General features: G+C 60.0%; 2 protein-coding genes across 5 annotated transcripts; one reads left to right on the forward strand and one right to left on the reverse strand.

The window, feature by feature from the left end:
* Positions 1 to 1,170: 1,170 nt before the first annotated feature.
* Positions 1,171 to 17,496, reverse strand: PIGB (phosphatidylinositol glycan anchor biosynthesis class B). Of its 4 annotated transcripts, none has more exons than XM_053272552.1 (13): positions 17,219 to 17,352; positions 15,576 to 15,711; positions 14,664 to 14,781; positions 14,244 to 14,348; positions 13,943 to 14,073; positions 13,105 to 13,245; positions 12,808 to 12,859; positions 11,765 to 11,976; positions 10,953 to 11,017; positions 9,691 to 9,901; positions 4,747 to 4,930; positions 3,981 to 4,136; positions 1,171 to 3,341 (listed from the first exon to the last, which is right to left on the reverse strand). In XM_053272552.1, exons 1-12 carry the CDS (start codon positions 17,328 to 17,330, stop codon positions 4,011 to 4,013), a joined length of 1,593 nt encoding a protein of 530 aa, XP_053128527.1. In that variant the 5' UTR covers positions 17,331 to 17,352; the 3' UTR covers positions 1,171 to 3,341; positions 3,981 to 4,010. The 4 variants fall into 4 exon arrangements, 3 of the variants coding, with proteins under 3 accessions (XP_053128527.1, XP_053128528.1, XP_053128530.1); XM_053272553.1 differs by having other exon boundaries at positions 1,171 to 3,400; XM_053272555.1 differs by lacking the exon at positions 1,171 to 3,341 and having other exon boundaries at positions 3,467 to 4,136; positions 17,289 to 17,496.
* On the forward strand, positions 17,417 to 19,256 carry PIGBOS1 (PIGB opposite strand 1). The gene is made up of 2 exons (XM_053272556.1): positions 17,417 to 17,572; positions 18,404 to 19,256. Exon 2 carries the CDS (start codon positions 18,475 to 18,477, stop codon positions 18,628 to 18,630), a length of 156 nt encoding a protein of 51 aa, XP_053128531.1. The 5' UTR covers positions 17,417 to 17,572; positions 18,404 to 18,474; the 3' UTR covers positions 18,631 to 19,256.
* The last annotated feature ends 543 nt before the right edge of the window (positions 19,257 to 19,799 follow it).

Raw genomic sequence — 19,799 nt, forward strand, 5'->3', positions numbered from 1 at the left:
TGCAGTTGACTTAATGGGTGCGGAAGGAAGGAAGGAACTGGAGAGAGGGAGGAAGAGGGAGAGAAATGGATGGATGGAACTAGGAAAGCAAGGAAGAGGTGGTGGGGAGTGAGAGAAATAAGAGGAGGAGGGAGAAAAGCAGGACCTTGATGGGGAAGGAAAGAAGGGAGGTCTTGAAGGCTGCAACCCTCCTATTACTAGTTTACATGAGCGGAGAGTCGATCGCAGTGAAGGCAGTGGGGTTTGCTTCTGAGTAAGCCCTGCCTAGGTTTCTGCTCCAAATAAGCAAAGGCATGGAAAAGCCCAGTTCAGTCGCTGAATGCGGTGGATCTGGGCCCTTCCTCCTCCTGCATGCCTCCCTTTGCTTTCTCCCCCCCCCCCCGCTATTCTGCCAGAGAAGTCAGTCAGGAACCCTAACCCTTTCCCTGATCAGGGTTCCCTACAGTGATCCAACCCACCTGGCTGTAAAAGGGGCAGGAGCTGGGAAGGGGGGAGCATGCACGGCGGATTCTCCTCTTGGCAGCGGGGGCGGGGGGAGTGAGGGGATCCTCAATTCAGCCCCGGACATTATGACCGCATAGACAGACGCAGGCTGGATTTTCAGTGGCCACCTTGGACTTCAGCGAGTCCCACAGTATGCAGTCTGTGTAAGGAAATCGGCAAGCGACCTTGTTGCTGCCCGAGTGGCAGCATCTCTCACCCCTGCTGTTCCCAATAACAGAGGGAGAGGCGAGCCTGAGCCAGCGAGAGAAACGCCCAGAGGAAGCCACAACACTCGCTCCCGCCCCCCAGGGCCCCCCGCCCCCCCGGCCATTGCAAGGCAAAGTGGAGGGGAGACTGCAACACAACCCAACAGCCAGGGCAGTGAGAGGCGGGCTGGGAGTGCATTTACACGTGGTGTGTTACACGCACCTGGCCTCAGAGTGCCACCAAGTTTCCCTCTCCACACACCCCTCCCCACTTCCCCTCCGCTGCCAGCCCAACCCCGCGCCACCCCTGCCCACATAGTTGCAACAACACAACTTGAGCAAAGCCAGGTGACCGTCTGCCGCCGCAACACCCCCCCCCCCGCTGGCCGCCGCCCTCAGCCAAGACAGAAGCCAGCTCCAACAAGCAAGAAGCTCCCCCGCCACGTCAATTAATTTAAAAAAATAAAAAGACACACACACCTTCTTGATGCACTGTCTGCAAACTTTATTTAAGTCGATACTGTTGAAACCAGCAAGGTTCCCACTCCTCCTGGCTCCTCGTCATCGTCGTCCTCCTCGGGCTCCTGGAGCAGCAAACACAGCCTCTCGCCTCTCTCGCCACCTCAGCGTGCAATGCAGCACTCGCCGTGTGCGACTGTGAGAGATACGCATGTGCGAGTGGGGGGGGGGGGCGGGGGGCACGCCAGTTGGAGGAGGAGCCGGGAGGTCCATCGGGCAGACAGCCCGGCGCCCGGCAGGAGCTGAGCTTTCGGGGGGCGCCGCTGGTGCCGCGGCTGTAGGGCTGGGCGAAGTGGAGGAGGAGGTCTGTCCTTGGGCTTGCGGCATGGTGCCCGGCGGGAGCTGAGCACTGGGGCCCCAAACGAAACAAAATTGTTGGGGTGAGGTGGGGGGTCCACCTGACATGGCAATGTTGCGCCCGCTCCCAAGTGGCGCCCAGGGCACGTGCCCTGCCTGCCCTACCTCAGTTACGCCTCTGCTCCTGGAGGTCTAGGATGTGAGCCGGTCCAGGTGGTGGCGGGCCTCCGAGACAGCAGGAAGGGATGCCACACAGAATGTGCACTCGCAGACAAAGCGGTTCAGGTGAGTTCAGTCCCACACCGCCTGAAGGGAACCGCCCTCCCTTGGCACCATGAGTATTATCGAGTCGATGCCTGCGCACTCTCGATGGCCCCTCTTGCAAGAAGATGTTGAACTGCGCCATGCAGGGCTTGGTGTTTTTGCTGGCGGTGCGAGGTTGGAGTGGGAGGGATGGCTGGTCAACTCTGGAGCAGCCCTCTTTTACGGTGGTGAGTAGCCAAAGGTCAAAAGCGGTGCCTTCCCAAGCATGCCAGTGAGAGGGGTGCCCCCCCCCGTCATGCCTGTTGCTTGGCCTGGGAAATGAAGGATGCTCCGTCCCCCAAGTGCTGTCTGGGTGTTCTAGATCTACCCCAATAGGGACGTTGGGGCCTGAAAGCCCGTCTCTGCCTACAAAAGGTGATCTGAAGGGCCGGGGGGGTCGCTCCGCGTGAGGGCAGCTGTGCCTTCTGGAAGAGTCTTGTTATCTGTAACTCCACTAGAATGCCTTTCAAGGCCACCTCCCCAAACAGCTTTTCCCCATCGGAGGGAACGGCAGTAAGGTTGGTTTTGGAAACAGCAGCATCCACCTGCCTGGATTGTAACCATAAATTGAGGCGGCCCATTGCTGAGGCTGTAGCTGCTCCGGATGCAAGACGGAGGAAGTCAAGAGATGCGCCAGAAATCAAGGCTTGTGCCTTGTGCAATTTTAAGAATGTGGCACAACCTGACTGGCTCTGAGGGAGGTTCCTGAAACAAAGCATCCTGCCAAATCAGGGATGCTCTAGCCACCACTGAGGCGGCTGCAGACGCTTTCATTGAAAAAGGTGAGGATCCGTGAGCGCATTTTAGGGTCCCCCCATGCGTGGTGAAAAGCTCTCCCCGCTCCTGCTGACAGGCCTAAAACTTGCTTGCTATGGCCAGTGCCCTTCGGGCCGCTGGGAGGCCTTGCTGATTTCCCCCCTTCCTGAGCTGCTCCTTCCATGCAGTGAGGAGAGGAGGCAAAGTTGGAAGGAGGGAAAGTAGCAACGGCACGGAGGGGGTTTTGTGCTTTTTTAAAGGTAGACTAAAAGAACTGGGGGTGGGGGGGGCGGATGCTGATCCCAGCCTTAAAAGCCTAACTAATGGACACAGTCCTGCCTTTAGGGTCCCACGGACACCAGAACCCACACGTGGAGATGCCCTCGGACAGCAGCAGCAGCAGCAGCAGAGAAGAGGGGTCTGCACACGGCATTCCAGGGGGGAGCCTTTATCTCAGACAGCCCTCCCAGCAACCAGCGAGGGATCGGCCTCCATTATATCCAGCACCTCCCGAAGGTACGTCGTGTGTAGTACAACTTAGAGGTTGCGATGAGACCTCGGTCCGTCATGGGCTGGATTCACGAGGTGCTGTGAGGTGGCAAGGCGGCAATGGGCAAGTCGGTGTGCAAAGCGCAGTCAGTGCCTGGGAGTGGCCAAGGGAGGAGTCCCCACAAGCCAGCATGTCCAGCAGCTGGATCTCCTTGTTCAAGGGCAAGACCTTGCGTGACCTTTTGCCCCCTGGGCAGAGCCCTCCGCTGCACACTTGCTCCTCTCGACCTGGAGGAAGGAAACACGGGGACCGGGCAGGACCTGTGCAGCACAGCTGGGCCACCCCACTTTGAGAAGTGTACAGAACAGCAAGAATTCAGTCATTCATTGACAGGATGACTATCACAGCGCTGTTAGATTCCCATAAACATATATTAAAATATTTTTAAACATATATATTTTAAAAACTGGAGTGCATTGTATGGTAAGCGTTCAGTAATTAACACCAAAAAATACAAGTACGGTAAGTGGTTCCCATAAAAAATAAAATAAAAATGACTGCCATGTACTGGCCAGGGATTCCTGTCCGTGCTGTGTGTTCGCATCTTTCCGGGGCTGGGTGGTGCTCCAGGAGGCTCCTCCCGGAAAGGCTCCCGCTGCCCCCATCCGCCTCCACAGAGACCGCAGAAGTGAAGAGGGATGGCTCCACAAGGCTTCCAGAGGAGGAGGAGGAGGAGGAGGCCAAGCCTCCACTCTGTTCGCCCCCAGAGCCATCCTCCAGGCCCCTCCCTCAGGAGACGAGGGAGAGCACAGCCACGTTTGGGCCACAAAAACCACGGATATGCGAGACACGCGGCTGCAAACGACGAGGTCGGGGAATGATTTTTGAATGAGGTCCACCTGTGTCTCTAAACAAGCTACACTGACCTGTCTGAGTTCTTTGGACCGAGACCATCCTCACAGAGGCTTCGGATGCCTTTTGTAGACATAAATGTAGCTCCCAATTCGTCCTTGAGGCAGGTGGGTGTGAAAGAAGGTGGCAGTTTTTTCATAGCCATTTGAAAAGAGAAATGGCGATATGTCCTGGAAGCAAAATTATGGTTCAGGATTGACCATTAACCATTTCACAGTTGAATACAATCCAACCCGTGCATTGACTTCTAGAGATGGCCATTACTCAGTACAAGAGCCTGTGCGGGAAACAACCCCACGTGCCAGTCATCACAGCCTCCCAAGAGACCCAGGGGCCTCAACAGCCGGCTCGCCACCCCCGCCATCCGTGGGGAGGAAGATGGTGAGGGTCTCCCCCCCTCCCCGCCCGCCACTCTCCTCCAGGGAGCCTCTTAGTGGCACCAAATGCCGTGGCAGTTGCATTTCCTCTTTGCTAGGAAACCGAACTCTGCAGGGAGCGACTGCCAGGCTGGCATCTGACCCAAGACCCATCCCCACACTGCACCTTCTTCGCACCGACTGGGCTGCCCGCCCTAGAAGAGGCAGAAGACGCGCCTCCGTGGAGAGAAGGCGGCTCCTGTCTAGAAAGCTCTTAGCAGGCTTGAAAGGGAGCATGACAAGCACCAACCGGCTGACTCTGATCTGGGGAACTGGAACCCACGCTAGCTCCAGGCAGGCTGAAGCCTCCCCCCAACTGGCCTGGGTCTTCCTGTGGATCCGGAGGAATCTGCAGCGTCCATACCTGCTCTAAGACACTGAAGAAGACCAAGTGGGAGGGTAACACGGCTGAGTTCCCAGCAAATTCCTCTTGGAGCCAGCGGAGAGGATCAGCGTAGAACAAGTCAGCTTCATCCAGGTAATCTGTCCTTCCTGTCAAATCTGGGGGGCACTGAAGGAACCTCATTGGAAGAGGACAGTGAAGATGGCTAGAAAGAAAAAGGAACGTTGGTCGACTGACTGTGACGCTTCTTTCTTCCCAGTGTCCAGAGAGGATCCCTTGAAGTGGGTCGTGACACCCACTTGCTCCATGAGGAGACAGGATCTCGTGACCTTTCAACCTCCCCATGTGGCCTCAGTGCAGCTCCTCCCCAGTTTCACGACTGTTTCGCAACAATGCGACCAGAGGAAGAGCTCCTGCTCCAGAGAAGTGCAAGTCTGTGTGTGCGCAAGTCAGAGAGCGGGACCGAAAAATAGCAGGCCACGTGGGAAGAGAGTAGACAGAGGAGGACCAACAGTAGTCACACCCTGCCAGAAGTGCAATAAGTAACAAGTATAGACGAAAGAAGCGTTAGCAGCAATAATACGGAGATAATGTAGCCAACAATTCGGAAAAACACAAGAGGCAAATATTCCAAACAAGACTGATTAGCAAAGCCAAGCTGGACCCACCATCACCCTCCGGACACTGGGAAGAAAGAACCTTCATGGTAAGTCGGAGAGGAGAGCTGGTCTTGTGGTCGCAAGCAGGACTTGTCCCCGTAGCTAAGCAGAGTCTGCCCTGGTTGCATATGAAAGGGAGACTAGAAGTGTGAGCACTGGAAGAGATTCCCCTTCTTAGGGGATGGAGCCGCTCTGGGAAGAGCAGAAGGTCCAAGTTCCCTCCCTGGCAGCATCTCCAACGAGATAGGGCTGGGAGAGAGACTCCTGCCTGCAACCTTGGAGAAGCCGCTGCCAGTCTGTGTAGACAATACTGAGCTAGATAGACCAGTGGTCTGACTCAGTATATGGCAGTTTCCTATGTTCCTAAGTCTACCAACGTTCCTTTCCCTCCCAGTGCCGGAGGGTATCCCTTTAAATGGGACAGACCAAAACGGTAGTCAGAGGGAGGGAAGGCGATGTTAGATAGAAGAAAGCAAAGAGAAGAGGTTAGATTGAGACCACTTGCTGAAGCACCGTGCGCCCGTACACTGTCTGGGCTGATTGATGCACGGACAGCTTGCAGTGTCTCACAAACGGTGAGGTGGAGGTCCATGTGGCAGCTTTGCAAATGGCCTTGATTGGTGTGTTTGCCGAGAAGGCTGCTGCTGTAGCCGCACTCCTGGTGGAATGCGCGGTGGAGTGAGGTTAAATGCTTCACACACAATGGTGATACATCCATTGTGCTAAGGCGGCTTTGGACAGTTGGGTTCCCAGCGAGGTTGGCTAGAAGGACCCAAACAATGTGCCGGTGCAGCAGAGCTCCTTTGTTCTGCAGAGGTAGATTTCCAGAGCCCGCCTGACATCCAGCTTATGCCACAGGACTTCCATAGGGTGGACTGGTCCGGGACAAAAAGAGACGTCCTGGTTGTGATGGAATGTGAATTCACCTTGGGGCGAAATGACAGGTCAGGTTTGAGCAGGACCGAGTCCAGCTGAGAGCTGCAGAGGTGCTTGTGCACGCAGAGGGCTCCCGACTCTGACACCCTCCTGCCAGAGGTGATGGCAACAAGGAAAAGCACCTTATGGGTCAGTAGTTTCAGTGACGTTGTACGTCTTGGCTCAAAGCGGGGGCCTGAGTCGGCGCACTGAACACCAGGCGAGTACCTGCAGTTGCTCCCCAAAGACCCCCCCCCCTGCATCTATGGCGATGGTGCTCTTGGTCTGCAGCGGCCCCGCTTGAGGGTGCTCTTGGTATTCGGAGCGGGGCTGGAGAAGACCGAGGGCTGGGAGCTTCCATCCCTGCGCCTTGGTTGCCTGGGAATGGCAGGGGCGGGAAGTGGGTCCAGAGGTGGGGGCTGGTTGGGAAGGCTCTGGAGGGCCCGCCGGGGGCGGTGCTGGTCCTGCTGGCTGGGAGCAGGGAGGGCCCAGGGCGCGGTGGGCCTCCCTCGTGAAGAGCTCCTGGACCCAGGTAGAGGGGCTGGCCCAAAGACGCGCTCCATGGAGGGAAGGTGGGAGAGGCCAAGAGGGGGCTGAATCCCATGGCATCCCGGGACAGGGGGCGGCAAAGCTGGGGCCGGAGGGGCGCACGGGGCAGCGACTGGCGGCCCTGGAGGAGGCAGCGCTGGGGCGACTGGTCCCGGGGGCGACCCACCCGTTCTTGGCGCGTTGGAGGCCCAGCGGCAGTGAGCTTCTCCCCCTTGTCTGCTTGGCCGCCGCAGAGAACAGGTATAGCAGCGGGGGGGGGGGGGGCAGGCAGGAGAAGACGCGGGTAGAAGCCAACCCTGCCACCCACCCCCCCGCCAAACTCCACAGAAGGAAGGCTGGGAGGACGCGAGACGAGGAATAGAGCAGGCTCTTCAGGACAGAGAAAGAACGCAGAAGAGGCTGGGGCTGTTTTGTAGGGGTCTGCTCAGCAGCGAGGCAGGCTGGAGCCTGGGGAGGAGGGGCTGCCCTGCCACCGCCCCGTGGGGAGCTGCAGAGGCCACGAGACCCCGCCTCACAGAGCCAGTGGGCGCCACGAGCCACGTCAAGGGACCCCCTGCTCCGGCACGGGGAGAGGGCAGCGGCAGACTCGGGAGGAGGAACCCGGGGAGGCAGAACTCCTTCCCGAGGAGGCAAACCGGCTGCCTCTTTTGTCGTGGCCGGAGCTTGAGAAGCAGCACGACAGTCATTCGGGGGGCTCCGGGGGGTGCAGCCATGCCAGGTAGCGCCTCCGTCACTCTCCCTCCCTCTGAGCTGAGGGAACCAGCGCAGGACGGACAGTCCCAACACAAAGGGCAAGTGGGCAGCAGGCGGCCGAGGAGACCAGCTGTACGCAGGGCAGGCCGTCCCAATTCCAAGGTGTGGGGAGGGCTCTCCAGCCACTACCACAAAAACACCGTCCAGGGGTTCTCCACCATAGGGCCCCAGATGGCCCACAGAAGGCCACTGGGGAGGATGGGAGTTGTAGTCCAACATCACCTGGAGCCCAAAGACTGAGAATCCCTGCCACAGACCAAGCAATATTCTGATTTCCAGTCTGGCAACAAAAGCCCAGGCTTTGGTCCGTACAGAAACCTCCCTCCCAGCAGCAGCGACAACCACTGCGAAGCAAAGACCCCCTACCTCCATGGAAGACACTGCCGTGAAAAATGCAAGCTGTTCCTAGGCTCATGATCCTGTGGCTTGGGAGAGACTACTGCCTACGTCCAGACTGAGGCCACCCCTTGGCCTCATGCCGGGGGGGGTGCTGCTTTGTCCCACCTCGCAGCCCACTTGGGCAGGCAGCATGGTGGGTCCCGGCTTCGACGGCCATTTGCTTGGCCTGCCCCCTCCCAGGAATCAGTGGCTGGGTCGACAAGCTGCCCCTCCCTCCCTCCCGGTTCCAGAATAGGCTTGGGCTGGTTGCCCTTTGGGGGGCCAAATAGGAAATTTTGGTACTTCACCTGATTGGCCTTGTGTGGGGTGTTTCTTTGCTTGCTCTGTTCTGTAGCTGGTTTAGATTAAGAACATAAGAACAGCCCTGCTGGATCAGGCCCAAGGCCTGATCAAGGCCCATCTAGTCCAGCAGCCTGTTTCACACAGTGGCCCACCAGATGCCGCTAGGAGCCTACAGGCGGGAGTTGAAAGGGGCATGCCCTCCCTCCTGCTGTGACTGCCCCGCAACTGGTACTCAGAGGCATCCTGCCTTGGAGACTGGAGGTGGCCTTTAGCCCTCCGACTAGTAGCCATTGATAGACCTCTCCTCCATGAAGTTATCCAAACCCTTCTTAAAGCCTTCCAGGTTGTTGGCTGTCACCACATACTGTGGCAGAGAGTTCCACAAGTGGATCACGCGTTGTGTGAAAAAGTACTTCCGTTTGTTGGTCCTAGACCTCCTGGCAATCAATTTCATGGAGCGACCCCTGGTTCTAGTGTTGTGTGAGAGGGAAAAGAATCTCTCTCTTTCCACTTCCTCCACACCATGCATGACCTTATAGACCTCTATCATGTCTCCCCGCAGTCGTCTTTTTTCTAAACTAAAAAGCCCCAGGGGTTGTAGTCTTGCCTCATAAGGAAAGTGCTCTAGGCGCCTGATCATCTTGGTTGCCCTCTTCTGCACCTTCTCCAGTTCTACAATGTCCTTTTTGAGATGTGGTGGTGACCAGAATTGTACGTGGTACTCCAGGTGTGGCCGCACCATAGTTTTGTACAAGGGCATTATAATGTTAGCCGTTTTATTTTCAATCCACTTCCTAATGATCCCTAGCATGGAACTGGCCTTTTTCACAGCTGCCGCACATTGAGTCGACACTCTCAACGAGGTTAGTTAGCTAGGTCACAACAGGCAGGGGGGGGGGAGGCGGTGGTGTTCAGCAGGAGTTGGGAACTGACACTGGTGAACGTCCCGGGGGGATTTAAACCAGGGGAGTGTGCAGTGTGTCCTCTGATGCTCTGCGGCTCAAGGGCTCCATTTCACGCGCTCACCTGCTCCAAAGTGCAAAGGCCTTGGGGGCGGGAGGTCCCGGAAAGAGCCCCGAAAGGGTTGGCCAGGGATCAGCACCGACAGGATGCCTGGTCCTGGGCCAGGGTGAGTCGCCCTTCAGGCCGGGGAAGGGCAAGCTCTGCCCAACCCCAGCAGAGGTGAGTCCCGCACTGCTGGGGGGTGGATTCTCTTGCGAAGACCCAACACGAACGAACGGATCGCGCTGGGGCCCTTTCTCCCAAGCCTGCCTGCGTGTGTATTTCTTGGGGCGCCTCGCGGGAGGGCGTCTAGCAGAGCCAGAGCCAGAGCGGCAACCCTCCCAAGGCTGTCCTCTCCGGGCCTCCTTGGGGCTCCCATTCCTGAGGGGGCGGCTTCCCCTCTGACCTGTAGTGTGGCGTGGAGTGGCAGGGCATCAGCATGAAGACGGAGGCCTGGGGCGGGGCGGAGGGGCCACAGAGGCCCTGCAGGTGGCCCATGACGTCCAGGGCTCCACGCTGATGGACCAGGCCCATGTAGAGGGCGGGCAGCAGGTTGGACACCAGCAGGAAGGCGACCGCCGGCTTCCGCCACCTCGTCAGTGTTGCCAAAGAATGCCCTGCAGGGAGGACGGAAGAGAAGCACAGCCACAAGTTCCCTTGGGCCACGCAGAGCCATTTCCAGAGAAGTGGTCAGACCCGGCATTTGGGAAACCGTCGGGCTCCGGAGATGGTTGGGGATGCGCTCAGACACCGGGAGGGTGTCCTGTGCGCACACACCCCAGTGCCGTTGACGCGTGGGGAGGGGTCTCTAGAACGGAGGAGGTGGCGACGCTTCCCCCAGGGAGCTCTCGAGCCCCGCAGCCCCTGTTCCCTTTGGCCCGAGGGGAGGCAAGGGCAGCCCAGAAGGTGCTGCTCCCGCGACCCCTCCCTTGTCAGCAGCCAGAGGAGGCCTGCCTCCATCCAGGAGGGCCTTTTCCAATCAGCCCCCTCCCTCGTCGACCAGCACACCCACTTGTCTTGCAGGCAAATGCAAAGGCCCTTTCAGAACTGGGGGAGCCTCACAAGACAGTGGCAACGGGACACTAACCTGGGATCTTTCTGCCCTTCCCAGAAACCTGGCCCAGAAGATTGGGGCTAGGGACATCGAAGGGGTGAGAAGAGCCAAGAGACTGTCCTTGGGGGTGTTAAGCACATCCACACCTCACAGGCAAGCACAGGGGCTGGGGGGGGGGGGGACGGGCTGGTTGCCGGCACAGAGCGGTGGGCCGGGGTCCCCGAGTGGCTTGTTCGCTGTGGCTCCCCTGCACTGACTGGGCGGGGGGTGGACTTGATGATCTCCCAACTCTGCCCTTCGAGGGGGTTGGCCCTGGTTCCAAAGAGAAACCGGAGGAGGGTGGTGCTGGCCGCCTGGTGGGTCCCTGCTCCGTGGGGCGTTGGCAGTGTTCCCTCCAACAGGGATTCCCAGATGTTGTTGACTACAACTCCCATCATCCCCAGCTAAAGGCCACTGCAGCTGGAGGAGCCGGGTCAGTCGCCCCTCCTGAAGCTGCCTGCGGCGCCCCCCATGCCAGAGGAAGCAACGGCGCCCAGGTGGCCCCTGACATGCCCACGGCCTCCCGCGTGTCCACTCCACGGGCTCCTAAACAGGCTGGAGATCAAAGTGCTCACCACAGAAGACCATGCAGAGCGGCAGCAGTGGAGACAGAAACCGAAATTCCTTGTGGCTCAAAGCACTGCAACGGAGGAGCAGGGAGAACGTTACCGGGGTGGGGGGGTGAGAGAGAGGGGGGGGGCTTCCTGGGGCTCCAGCAGAAGGGGCCGGCCTCCCTCCCTCCCTCCCGCCGGCAACAAGAGAAGCCCCCTCCGTGCTCCTCCTTCCCAGACACCCCCCCTGATGGAGATGGGGCTGCAGGCCAGAGGCAGAGGGAGTCCCAGGTCCAGGCACGGCTGAGCCAGGGCAGACAGTCCAGCGGGGGGGGACGGACGGGGCTGCAGGCCAGCCCTGGCTTTGCAGGCAGAAGGGCCCAGCCCAGGGCCAGTCCCGCCGGCCTGAAGCCCCGGAGAGCCGAAGGAGGTCGCTTCCTGCGTGTGCAAAGCCCTGCCGACGGGGCCAGAGACCGAGAGGCCCCCGGCTCAGCCATTCCCTGGCAACCGGCCCCACTCGGCCTCTCTCCGAGGGCGGGGCTCGAGCTCCTCTTCGACCAGGGGGGGGCCCTTCTGCAACAAGCACTTTGAGAGGGAGGCCCCTCAAGCGCCAAGGGGGGGGGGGGTCCGGGGCCCTCCCCGAGCTCCCAAGGAGAGGCAAGGGGGCTGCTCTGGGGAGCACCACCAGCAGCCAGCCAGCCAGCCAGCCGCAGGGGCAGACACAGCCAGGAGCTCCACCCCGCTGGCCCTGTTGGGACCACAGGGGCTCCCCCGAGACACCTTCCCCATGCACCACCACCACCACCACCAACACCACCAGCGGGGAAGAAACCCACCTGTACACTGCCACAGTCCACAGCACCACCAGCAGGAAGAAGCGGTGCCTCTTTGGGGCTCGGAGGCAGCCGTGAACGAAGAAGGGGAGGTGCGGGCCCAAGACGGCCGGGAAGCCCTGGCTGACGTACCAGTGCCAGGGGTGGGAGCCATAGAAGGCGGCCAAGTTGTGCAGCACGTTGAACTGCAGGAAGTTCAGCGGAACCACAGTCCACTGCAGTGGCACACAGAGAGAGCGAGAGCGAGAGCGAGAGAGAGCAAGAGGCGGCAGGCTGCAAAGAGGGGCGGAACCAGAAATGCCCCCGGATGGGCCGCCTCGAAGGGACCGGCTGCCCTGGCAGCCCTTCCAGCCAGCCCAGCCAGGTGCCCTCCTTGCAGCCCCCAGCCCCAGCCCCCACCTGGGCCAGGGAGGCGGCACCTTCCACTGCAGGGCTGTCTGCCCAGCAGCTGCCTCTTGGCCCAGCCCTGCAGGAAGCAGCCCAGCCCAGCCCAGCCGTGCTGGCAGCTCTTCCCACCAGCCTCCAGGGACAAAGCGGCCGCGGGGGGCGGGGAGCACAGTGCTGCTGCTGCACTCAGGGGTGCCCCCCCCACGTCAGAAGCACGAGGGGAAACCGACGGTGGCCACGTGGGGGCCCTGCTCCTCCTCCTCCTCCTCCTCCCCCGGGACCTGCCTGGCTGCTCTCATCACCGCCACCAACCCAGCGCGGGTTCCCTTCTTGACCAGCACCCCCCCCCACCGCGTGGGTCTTTCTCCCCAGAGTGGCCACAGAGCAGGCGGCCCAGAGAACACCAAGAGGGCCACAATCCCGCCCTCCAGAGGGTCCTGTGTGCCCTGCCGAGTGGTGGGGGGGGGAGAGGAGGGAGGCCAGAAGCTGCTCCGGCCCGCGGGGGGCTTGGCTGGGCTAGCCAGGCTGCTGCCCGGAGCCCTTCTGGGACCGGCCTGCCTCTCTTCACTCAAGCCCCGCCCAGCGTGTCACCCACGACAGAAATGGGGTCAGAGCAGGTGGCGGGAAACGGCGCCGACCCTCCGCAGGGGGCCACTCACCTTGCCAAAAAACACTCTGTCCAGGATGGCCGAAGACCCCAAGGCGAGCAGGCTGTGGGAGAGGACAACCCGCCCGGGCCTCAGCCACTGCAGCCTCCCAGGCCCACTCCAAGGCCTCTGCCCTGGGCGGCCCGGCCTCCCCGCCCGCCCCGCCCCGCCCGGCGGCTTCTCCAGGGAGGCTCCCTTCTGTTTGGCCCCCACTCTCTGGGCAGCAGCCGGGGGGCGCACGTGCGGGGGGCGGGGGGGGCGCTGTTCCTGCCGCTCACACTCCGCTGCATGCGGAGCAGCCAGACTTACCCCACGGGGGCGCAGTGAGAGAGGAGGAGGTGCTGCTTCCGGGGCTCCTTCCAGAAGAGGCGCAGCAGCAACGGAGCCCAGGGCACGAGGGCCGTCGGGCGGACGAGAAACGCAAGTGCGACCAGCAGCAGGCAGCCCCGGCTGGAGAGGAGAGACCGAGGCAGGGCGCGTGAGGCGGGCGGGCGGGGGGGGGCCTGCGTGCTGCTTGTTCCGCAGCCCAGCCCTGGGCACGTTTGCCCAGAAGCCAGTGCCGCTGGGCTCCCTCCCTCCCCGGCCAGGGGGCAGCACCCTTCCGTCTTCTCTGCAAGCTGCCCTGAGCTCAAGAAAGCCAGGAGCAAAACGCTGCAAACAAAAACAATACAAAGGCAGGCAGGCAGGCAGGCAGGGCTTTGTGGGTCCCTGGTCGGAAGCAGCGTAGTAGTTCCTGCGGCATCGCTCCAAGACAGCCGTGCACAACTCTGCCGCTGCCGCCGCCATCCTGAGCGAGCTGGGGGTGGGGGCAGCCCCATGCCGCCTCTCTGGAAGCCCAGGCAGCAGTCCTCCGAGCAGCTTCTGCCCTCCTCCTGGACCTTTACTGCCCGGGATGGGTGCCGCCTGCTCTGCGCAGGGTGCAGGGAACTGTGCGGGTTTCTGCGAATGGCAAAAGCCAGGCTTGGTGGCTCTTTGGCGCCAGGGGAAGGCCTTGGCGTGTCTGAGCAAAGGAACAGCTGACCTGGGGATGGAGGGAGAGGGGAGGACGAGCAGCCCCCAGGAGTGTCGCCACGGAGCCCCCCCCCCCCAAAAAAAAGGCTGAGCGAGAGAGTCAGCCTTCTGTTTCTCTGGCCAGAGAGGTCCTCACCTGCTCCCCATCTTCGCGCCTTCCACGGGGTAGGAGCAAAGAGCAAAGGTGGTGAGAACCGTTTCCATGGTGTTGCTGAGAGTTCTGGTGCAGCAGTACCAGGTGAACCACGAACTCAGCTGGCAGAAGTACTGCAAAGAATCCAGAGCAGCAGCAGCAGAGGTGGGAAGGGGCCCCACTCTGAGCAGAAGCATCGCACAGGAGGGAAACTGGCGGGAGGCGGCCCTCCGTTCCCAGCCGGCTCCCCTTCTCCCCTAGACGGTCTGTGCACACGAGGAAGAGCACGGAGGCGGGGACTCACCACCCATCTGGCCGTGTCTGTATTATCCAGTCGCTTCACAAAGGAGTACAACTTCACGTCTGCAAGTGCGGCCAGAAGAGCCTGGACAACTCTAGGGAGCCAGATCTGTTTGGGGAAGGGAGAAGCACCACCCCAGTCAGCGTTTACGCGGCAGGAGCAGACCAGGAGGAGCCGGGAGGGATGTGGTGCTGGTGATGCAAGCGCCTCCAAATCCCACAGGCCAGATGTGAGCCAAGAGGCAGGCGGCCAGCAGGGAGTCCCAGGAACAGGGGCGGCCTCCTCTTCCACGCCCCAGCTGGACCCACAGCCCTGCAAGGGCACCAGCCAAGCAGCCAGGAGGGGTCCCTCCCGCGGAGCCGAGGGCCAGCAGAGCCAAAGCCTGCTCGAAATGGGAGCCCCCCCCCCCCGCCCCGAACGTACCAGCAGCAGGACGTCATCCTTGCTCAGCAGAGCCAGCACTTTGTAGATGCCTGCAAAGAGCAGAGGGTACAGGGGGCTCCGGAGACCTTCTGCCCATTCCCAGGTCAAATAGCCATAATTGCAAGCATTAAGGAGAGCAACCGCCGAGGTGGGGTGTGATTGCAACTGGCTGGCCTAATGCGACCTCTGAATTCTAGTACCAACATACGTCAGGCCTGCCCGTTAGCAAACGAGTCCCCCACACGCACCTCTTGCTCTGTTCCCACCTGCTTCTCCTCTTGGCCAGCAGTCACGGGCTGCCTGCTTGTGGTGAGTGGGAATCCTTTGCTTTGGCTGCTTGACTTTCAGACCCTCCGCGTCTAGCCCTGCAGTCTCTAGCTCTGCAACCACCAGAGGGGAAAGGACTCATTCTCAGGGTGCCAGGCCTCATCCTGCCCCTGCGACGCTCAAGGGCCGCCTAGGGCCGAACTAGTCACCGCTGCTTCATGTCTGCCACGTTCTCAGCACAGCCTATCCGTGACTGCTCCCACACCGGCCCTTTCTTCCATCACAGATGGCACGGCAGCCAATGTGGGGTTTGCCAAAAGGGAAGTTCAGTGGCAGCGCAGAAGGCCCCAGGCTCAATCCCGGCAGCAGCTGCAGGCGGGGCAACCACCCCGAGCTCAACGGACCCACACACAGCTCAGTCTTCTGGTCCTGCCTAGACACAGCCTTGCTTTGCTCCAGCCAGGTTCTTTCATCATCTGTCTTCAGACAGCACTTCTGAGACTAAATCAGCAGGACTTATGCAGAAGGAAGCCCCATTCATTTCAGCAGGGCCTACTTCTGAGCAAACAGGCATACACTTAGTCTTTGTTACAGAAATTGCCTGCTCACTGAATTCCAATCATTCCCACCCACCAACAAGGATATTTGAAAACCATATGATGTGCCACTTCAAGTGACTGCCAGTATTCATCTGGGACAAAGCTCGTCTGGACTAGAAAGCAGTTCAGTAGCCTGAATACGACAGTAAACAAGCACAGATAAATGCTTTCCCCGAAAATACCTAGGGGGTGGGGGGAGAAAAGACATATCAGGTTAGTCAGGGAGAGGAGAGCTGGTCTGGTGCTAGCAAGCATGACTTGCCCCCTTAGTTAAGCAGGGTCCACCCTGGTTGCAGATAAATGGGAGGCTAAAAGTGTGAGCACTGGAAGAGATTCCACTCCGGGGATGGAGCCCCACTCTGGGAAGAGCATCTAGGGTCCAAGTCCCCCCCGCCCTTGCAGCATCTCCTAGATAGGGCTGAGAGAGACTCCTGCCTTGGAGAACTGCTGCCAGTCTGTGAAGACAATACTGAGCTACATAGACCAATATCTGACTCAGTATATGGCAGCTTCCCATGTTCCCCCGTGCAGGTTACTGCTTGTTGGAAATGTTGTAACTGTAACTTGGAAATGTTGTAACTGCTCACTAAAAACAAACTTGGCTATTTCCTTGCTGTCCCATTTTACAGATTCTCCCGGAAGATATTCACAGTAAGCCAGGTGTTGTGCAGCATTAAAAGGATGGTACTGAGCACTAGTGCTCCTGTGGGCACTGGGCACCTAACCAAGTGCCAGTCTCCACAAACTGGCAGCGGCTTCTCCCAGGTTGCAGGCAGGAGTCTCTCTCCGCCCGATCTTGGAGATGCTGCTGCCAGGGAGAGAACCTGGAACCTGGAAGCTCTTCCCAGAGCGGTGGCTCCATCCCCTGCGGGGAATATCTTGCACTGCCGACACATGTAGTCTGCCATTCAGATGCAACCAGGGCAGACCTTGCTTAGCTGAAGGAGAGAAGTCATGCTTGCTGCCACCAGACTAGCTCTCCTCTCCTAGCTCATCCTGGCTTTGGTTCCCCCTGCAAGTACCTCCTTGGATGACAAGGGATATGCTGACCCAGGCAGGAAGCTGCTTGTCCCTCGAGAGCCCCTTGCTGGGACTCCACAGCCAGAGTGACCTCTGGGCACTTGCGGGGGGGGGGGGGGGAGCATGGCTTGTTCCCTTCGCTAAGCAGGGTCCACCCTGGTTGCATATGAATGGGAGACTACATGTGTGAGCCCCGGAAGATATTCTGGGGCCGCTCTGGGAAGAGCATCGATCTGCCTGCTTGCATGCAGAAAGCCCCAAGTTCCCTCCCTGGCGGCACCTCCAGATTGGGCTGGGAGAGAGAGTCCTGCCTGCAACCCTGGAGAAGCTGCTGCCAGTCTGGGTAGGCAAGACTGAGCCAGATAGCCCAAGGGCCTGACTCAGTAGATGGCGGCTGCCTCTGCTCCATGCGGACCTGCCTCTCGGGTCCGCTGCCTGGCAGCACCTCCTCCAGGCAGGGCGGGGAGGGACGCCCGCCTGGGGCCGTGGAGAAGCTGCTGCCAGCCAGTGCAGACAATGCTGAGCTCGCTGGGCCAAGGGCCGGCTCGGCAGGAGGCAGCTCCCTCTGTTCGCGGCCTTGTGGGTCTCTCCCCTCACAACAACCCTGCAGGGTAGGATGGGCCGGAGCGGGACCTCTCCACGCCCCGCCCCCGGGAGGCAGCTCCTCACCCACGCCCCTCCCCGCGACGCTCCCCGGGACAGGCCTCTCCAGCCCCGGCTTCCGCTTCCGCAGCCTCACAGGGGGGCCCCGCTTGCCGCCGCCCTCCCGCGCGGTCTCCATTACGCTCCCGGCACGACTTCCACTTCCGCATACCTTGCCCGGACTGCGCACGCGGGACGCCACGCCCCTCTACGCATGCGCAGAAGCCTCTCCTGCCGCTCGACAGAGAGCCGCGAGGAGGCGCCCTCGGGTCTCGCGAGAAGTCGGCCGACGCCGAGCCGAAGACTCAGGCGCATGCGCAGGAGCTAACAGGCCCGGAGTTGAGGCGGGACTCGGGCGACGTCCGCGAGGGAGGCAAAGAGGTGGGCGAGTAGGCGAGTGGGCGCCGAGCCCGGGGGCGAGCCAGAGCGGAAGCCTCCCCGGCGGGCCGGGACCACAGCTCCCATCGTCCCCATGAATGGCGGCTGCGGAGGATGGGAGCTGTAGTCCAGCAACAGCCGGAGCGCCTCAGCAGCGAGCCCCGCCCGCTTCCCTGCACGCCTGGACGGCCCCCTGGGCTAAGCCGGGTCTGCCCTGGTTTGCATTTGAAGGGGGGACTCCACGTGAGCCCCGCCCTGAGGGGCCGAAGGGGGGCCGCTCTGGGAAGAAGAGCCCCGCTTGCTGCTGGCACGCAGAAGGCCCCAAGGCCCCTCCCTGGCCTGGCAGCGTCTCCCAGAGAGGGCTGGCAGCAGGGAGAGGCTCCGCCTGCAACCCCGGAGGAGAAGCCGCTGCCAGCCTGGGTAGACAAGGCCCGGCTAGCCGGACCAGTGGCCGGACTAGGCTGAGCCAGGCCCACCTGGAGAGGCTGCCTGGCCAGAGACTGGACCTGACCTCCTGCAGGCAGAGCAGGGGCTGGCTCTGGGGATGAGGGCCCTTCCTTCCCCTCTCTGAACAGTCAAGGTCGAGGGTGCTGTCGGGCGGGTGGCGACCTCTGGCGCCCACAGACTAGCCCCGTGGTTGTCTTGGGTAGAACCCAGGAGGGGTTCCCCACGGCCCGCTCCTCCCGCGCAGTCTGAGAGGGTGACGGTGCCTCTCGGCAGGGATTTGAACCGGCAACCTCTGGCTTGCTAGTCAAGTCCTTTCCCTGCTGCTGCGCCGTTACGTGATACCTCTTAACTGTACTGCACTAACTGTACTTGTCATCAATTGCACAGAGCTATGCAAGCATTGCCTCGCCCACCGCAGGAATCCAGAGGGGTGGCTGGCCGGAAAGAGTGCCCTGAAGATGCGCGGGAGGCTGACCTTTTCTCAGATGCTGCTGGCAATGTTGCTTGGGGTTGCTGGAGGCGTCTACATCTATAAGCCGCTCTTCGAACCCCCCCTCCAGAAGCAGAATGGGTCAAAAGACAAGCTGCAGGAGACAGAAGGAAGGCAGAGATAGGGTGGACCGAGCCGGGTGGCCGCCGATGGCTTTGAAGGAGGTTCAGGTGGAGCAGCTGAAGCCAGATTCCAGTGACAGAAATGATGGCCAAGAAGAATAAACACTGGTGGTTTAGCACCGTTGTCGTTTAGAGATGGATTCCCCATTGTCTGGAGTGCATTTTCTTTTTCTTTTTTAAATGTATTAATGCGATGCAGTTCTGAAAATCCCGGCACGAGAGGGACTAATGCTCCATCCCAATAGGAAGCGGCTTCAGTTGTCCCAAAGATCTCAGGGCGGATTCCAGTTCTGGGGTGATAGCTTCGCTCAGATAGCGGTGCAAAGACTCTGCACTTTTCCACAGATAGGTGAGAGGGTTTGTCTTTCTACCATTTTCTTTCCCAGTTGTAGTAAGGCCCTTTCAGAAAGCAAAGCTGAAGAGAGTTTAGACTCTGCCTGAGATGGGCATAGAGTGGAGGACATGCAGACAGAAACCAAAGGTGACTCTGGGCCAGCCATGTCTCTCTCATCCTAACCTACCTCACAGGGTTGTTGTGAGGATAAACATAACCATGTATTCTGAGCTCCTCGGAGGAAAAGCGGGATATAAATGTTAAAAAATAAAATAAATAAAGGTGTTAGTACTTCTTGCCTTTCTTTTGGAATACTCACAGCATTAAGCAATAGCCGTGTAGGGGAGAAAGCACAGAACCAACAAAGACAATTATCCAAAAGAAGCTGCGTTAACAGTTCAGAGCAAGCAGCTCTCTTCTCCCCAAAGCAAGAGTTCCAGTGCTCGCACCTGCTCTCATTTGTGCTTCAGGGTAGCCCGTGACCCAGTTCTGCAGCTCTGACAGGCCGCAGAGGCTCTCTGACCCTTGGACTTGGGGCCCAGGCCCAGGCCCTCCACACCCCCTGGGAGCCCCCAAATCCTCTTTGTTCCTGGTCACCACACTGTGCCACCAGCCTGCGCTGTGCCAGTGGCCAAGTGTGGTTGTGACCTGCGCTGGGTGCTTTAAAGACCAAGGGTGGGGGGAGAAATATGTGGGATGGGAATATGTTAAGTTGCTGCTGAAATGTTTCTGCTTCTGCATCTTTGCATAAACAGACCTGTTTTATATTCTTATGTTCTTGTGAGTTCAGTTGCTGTTTGTGCCCTCAAGAACCCACCTGTTAAAAATATTGTGCAG

This window comes from Hemicordylus capensis, chromosome 10 (assembly GCF_027244095.1).
Source record: "Hemicordylus capensis ecotype Gifberg chromosome 10, rHemCap1.1.pri, whole genome shotgun sequence".
In the NCBI taxonomy this organism is placed as follows: domain Eukaryota; kingdom Metazoa; phylum Chordata; class Lepidosauria; order Squamata; family Cordylidae; genus Hemicordylus; species Hemicordylus capensis.

Coding starts and splice junctions, on each gene's coding strand:
- PIGB (XM_053272552.1), bottom strand. CDS start 17,330: ATGGAGACCGCGCGGGAGGGCGGCGGCAAGCGGGGCCCCCCTGTGAGG. Junction 15,712..17,218: donor CGTCGCGGGGAGGGGCGTGG/GTGAGGAGCTGC, acceptor CCCACCCCCTAG/GTATTTTCGGGGAAAGCATT. Junction 11,977..12,807: donor ACAGAGTGTTTTTTGGCAAG/GTGAGTGGCCCC, acceptor GTGCCACTGCAG/TGGACTGTGGTTCCGCTGAA.
- PIGBOS1 (XM_053272556.1), top strand. CDS start 18,475: ATGCGCGGGAGGCTGACCTTTTCTCAGATGCTGCTGGCAATGTTGCTT.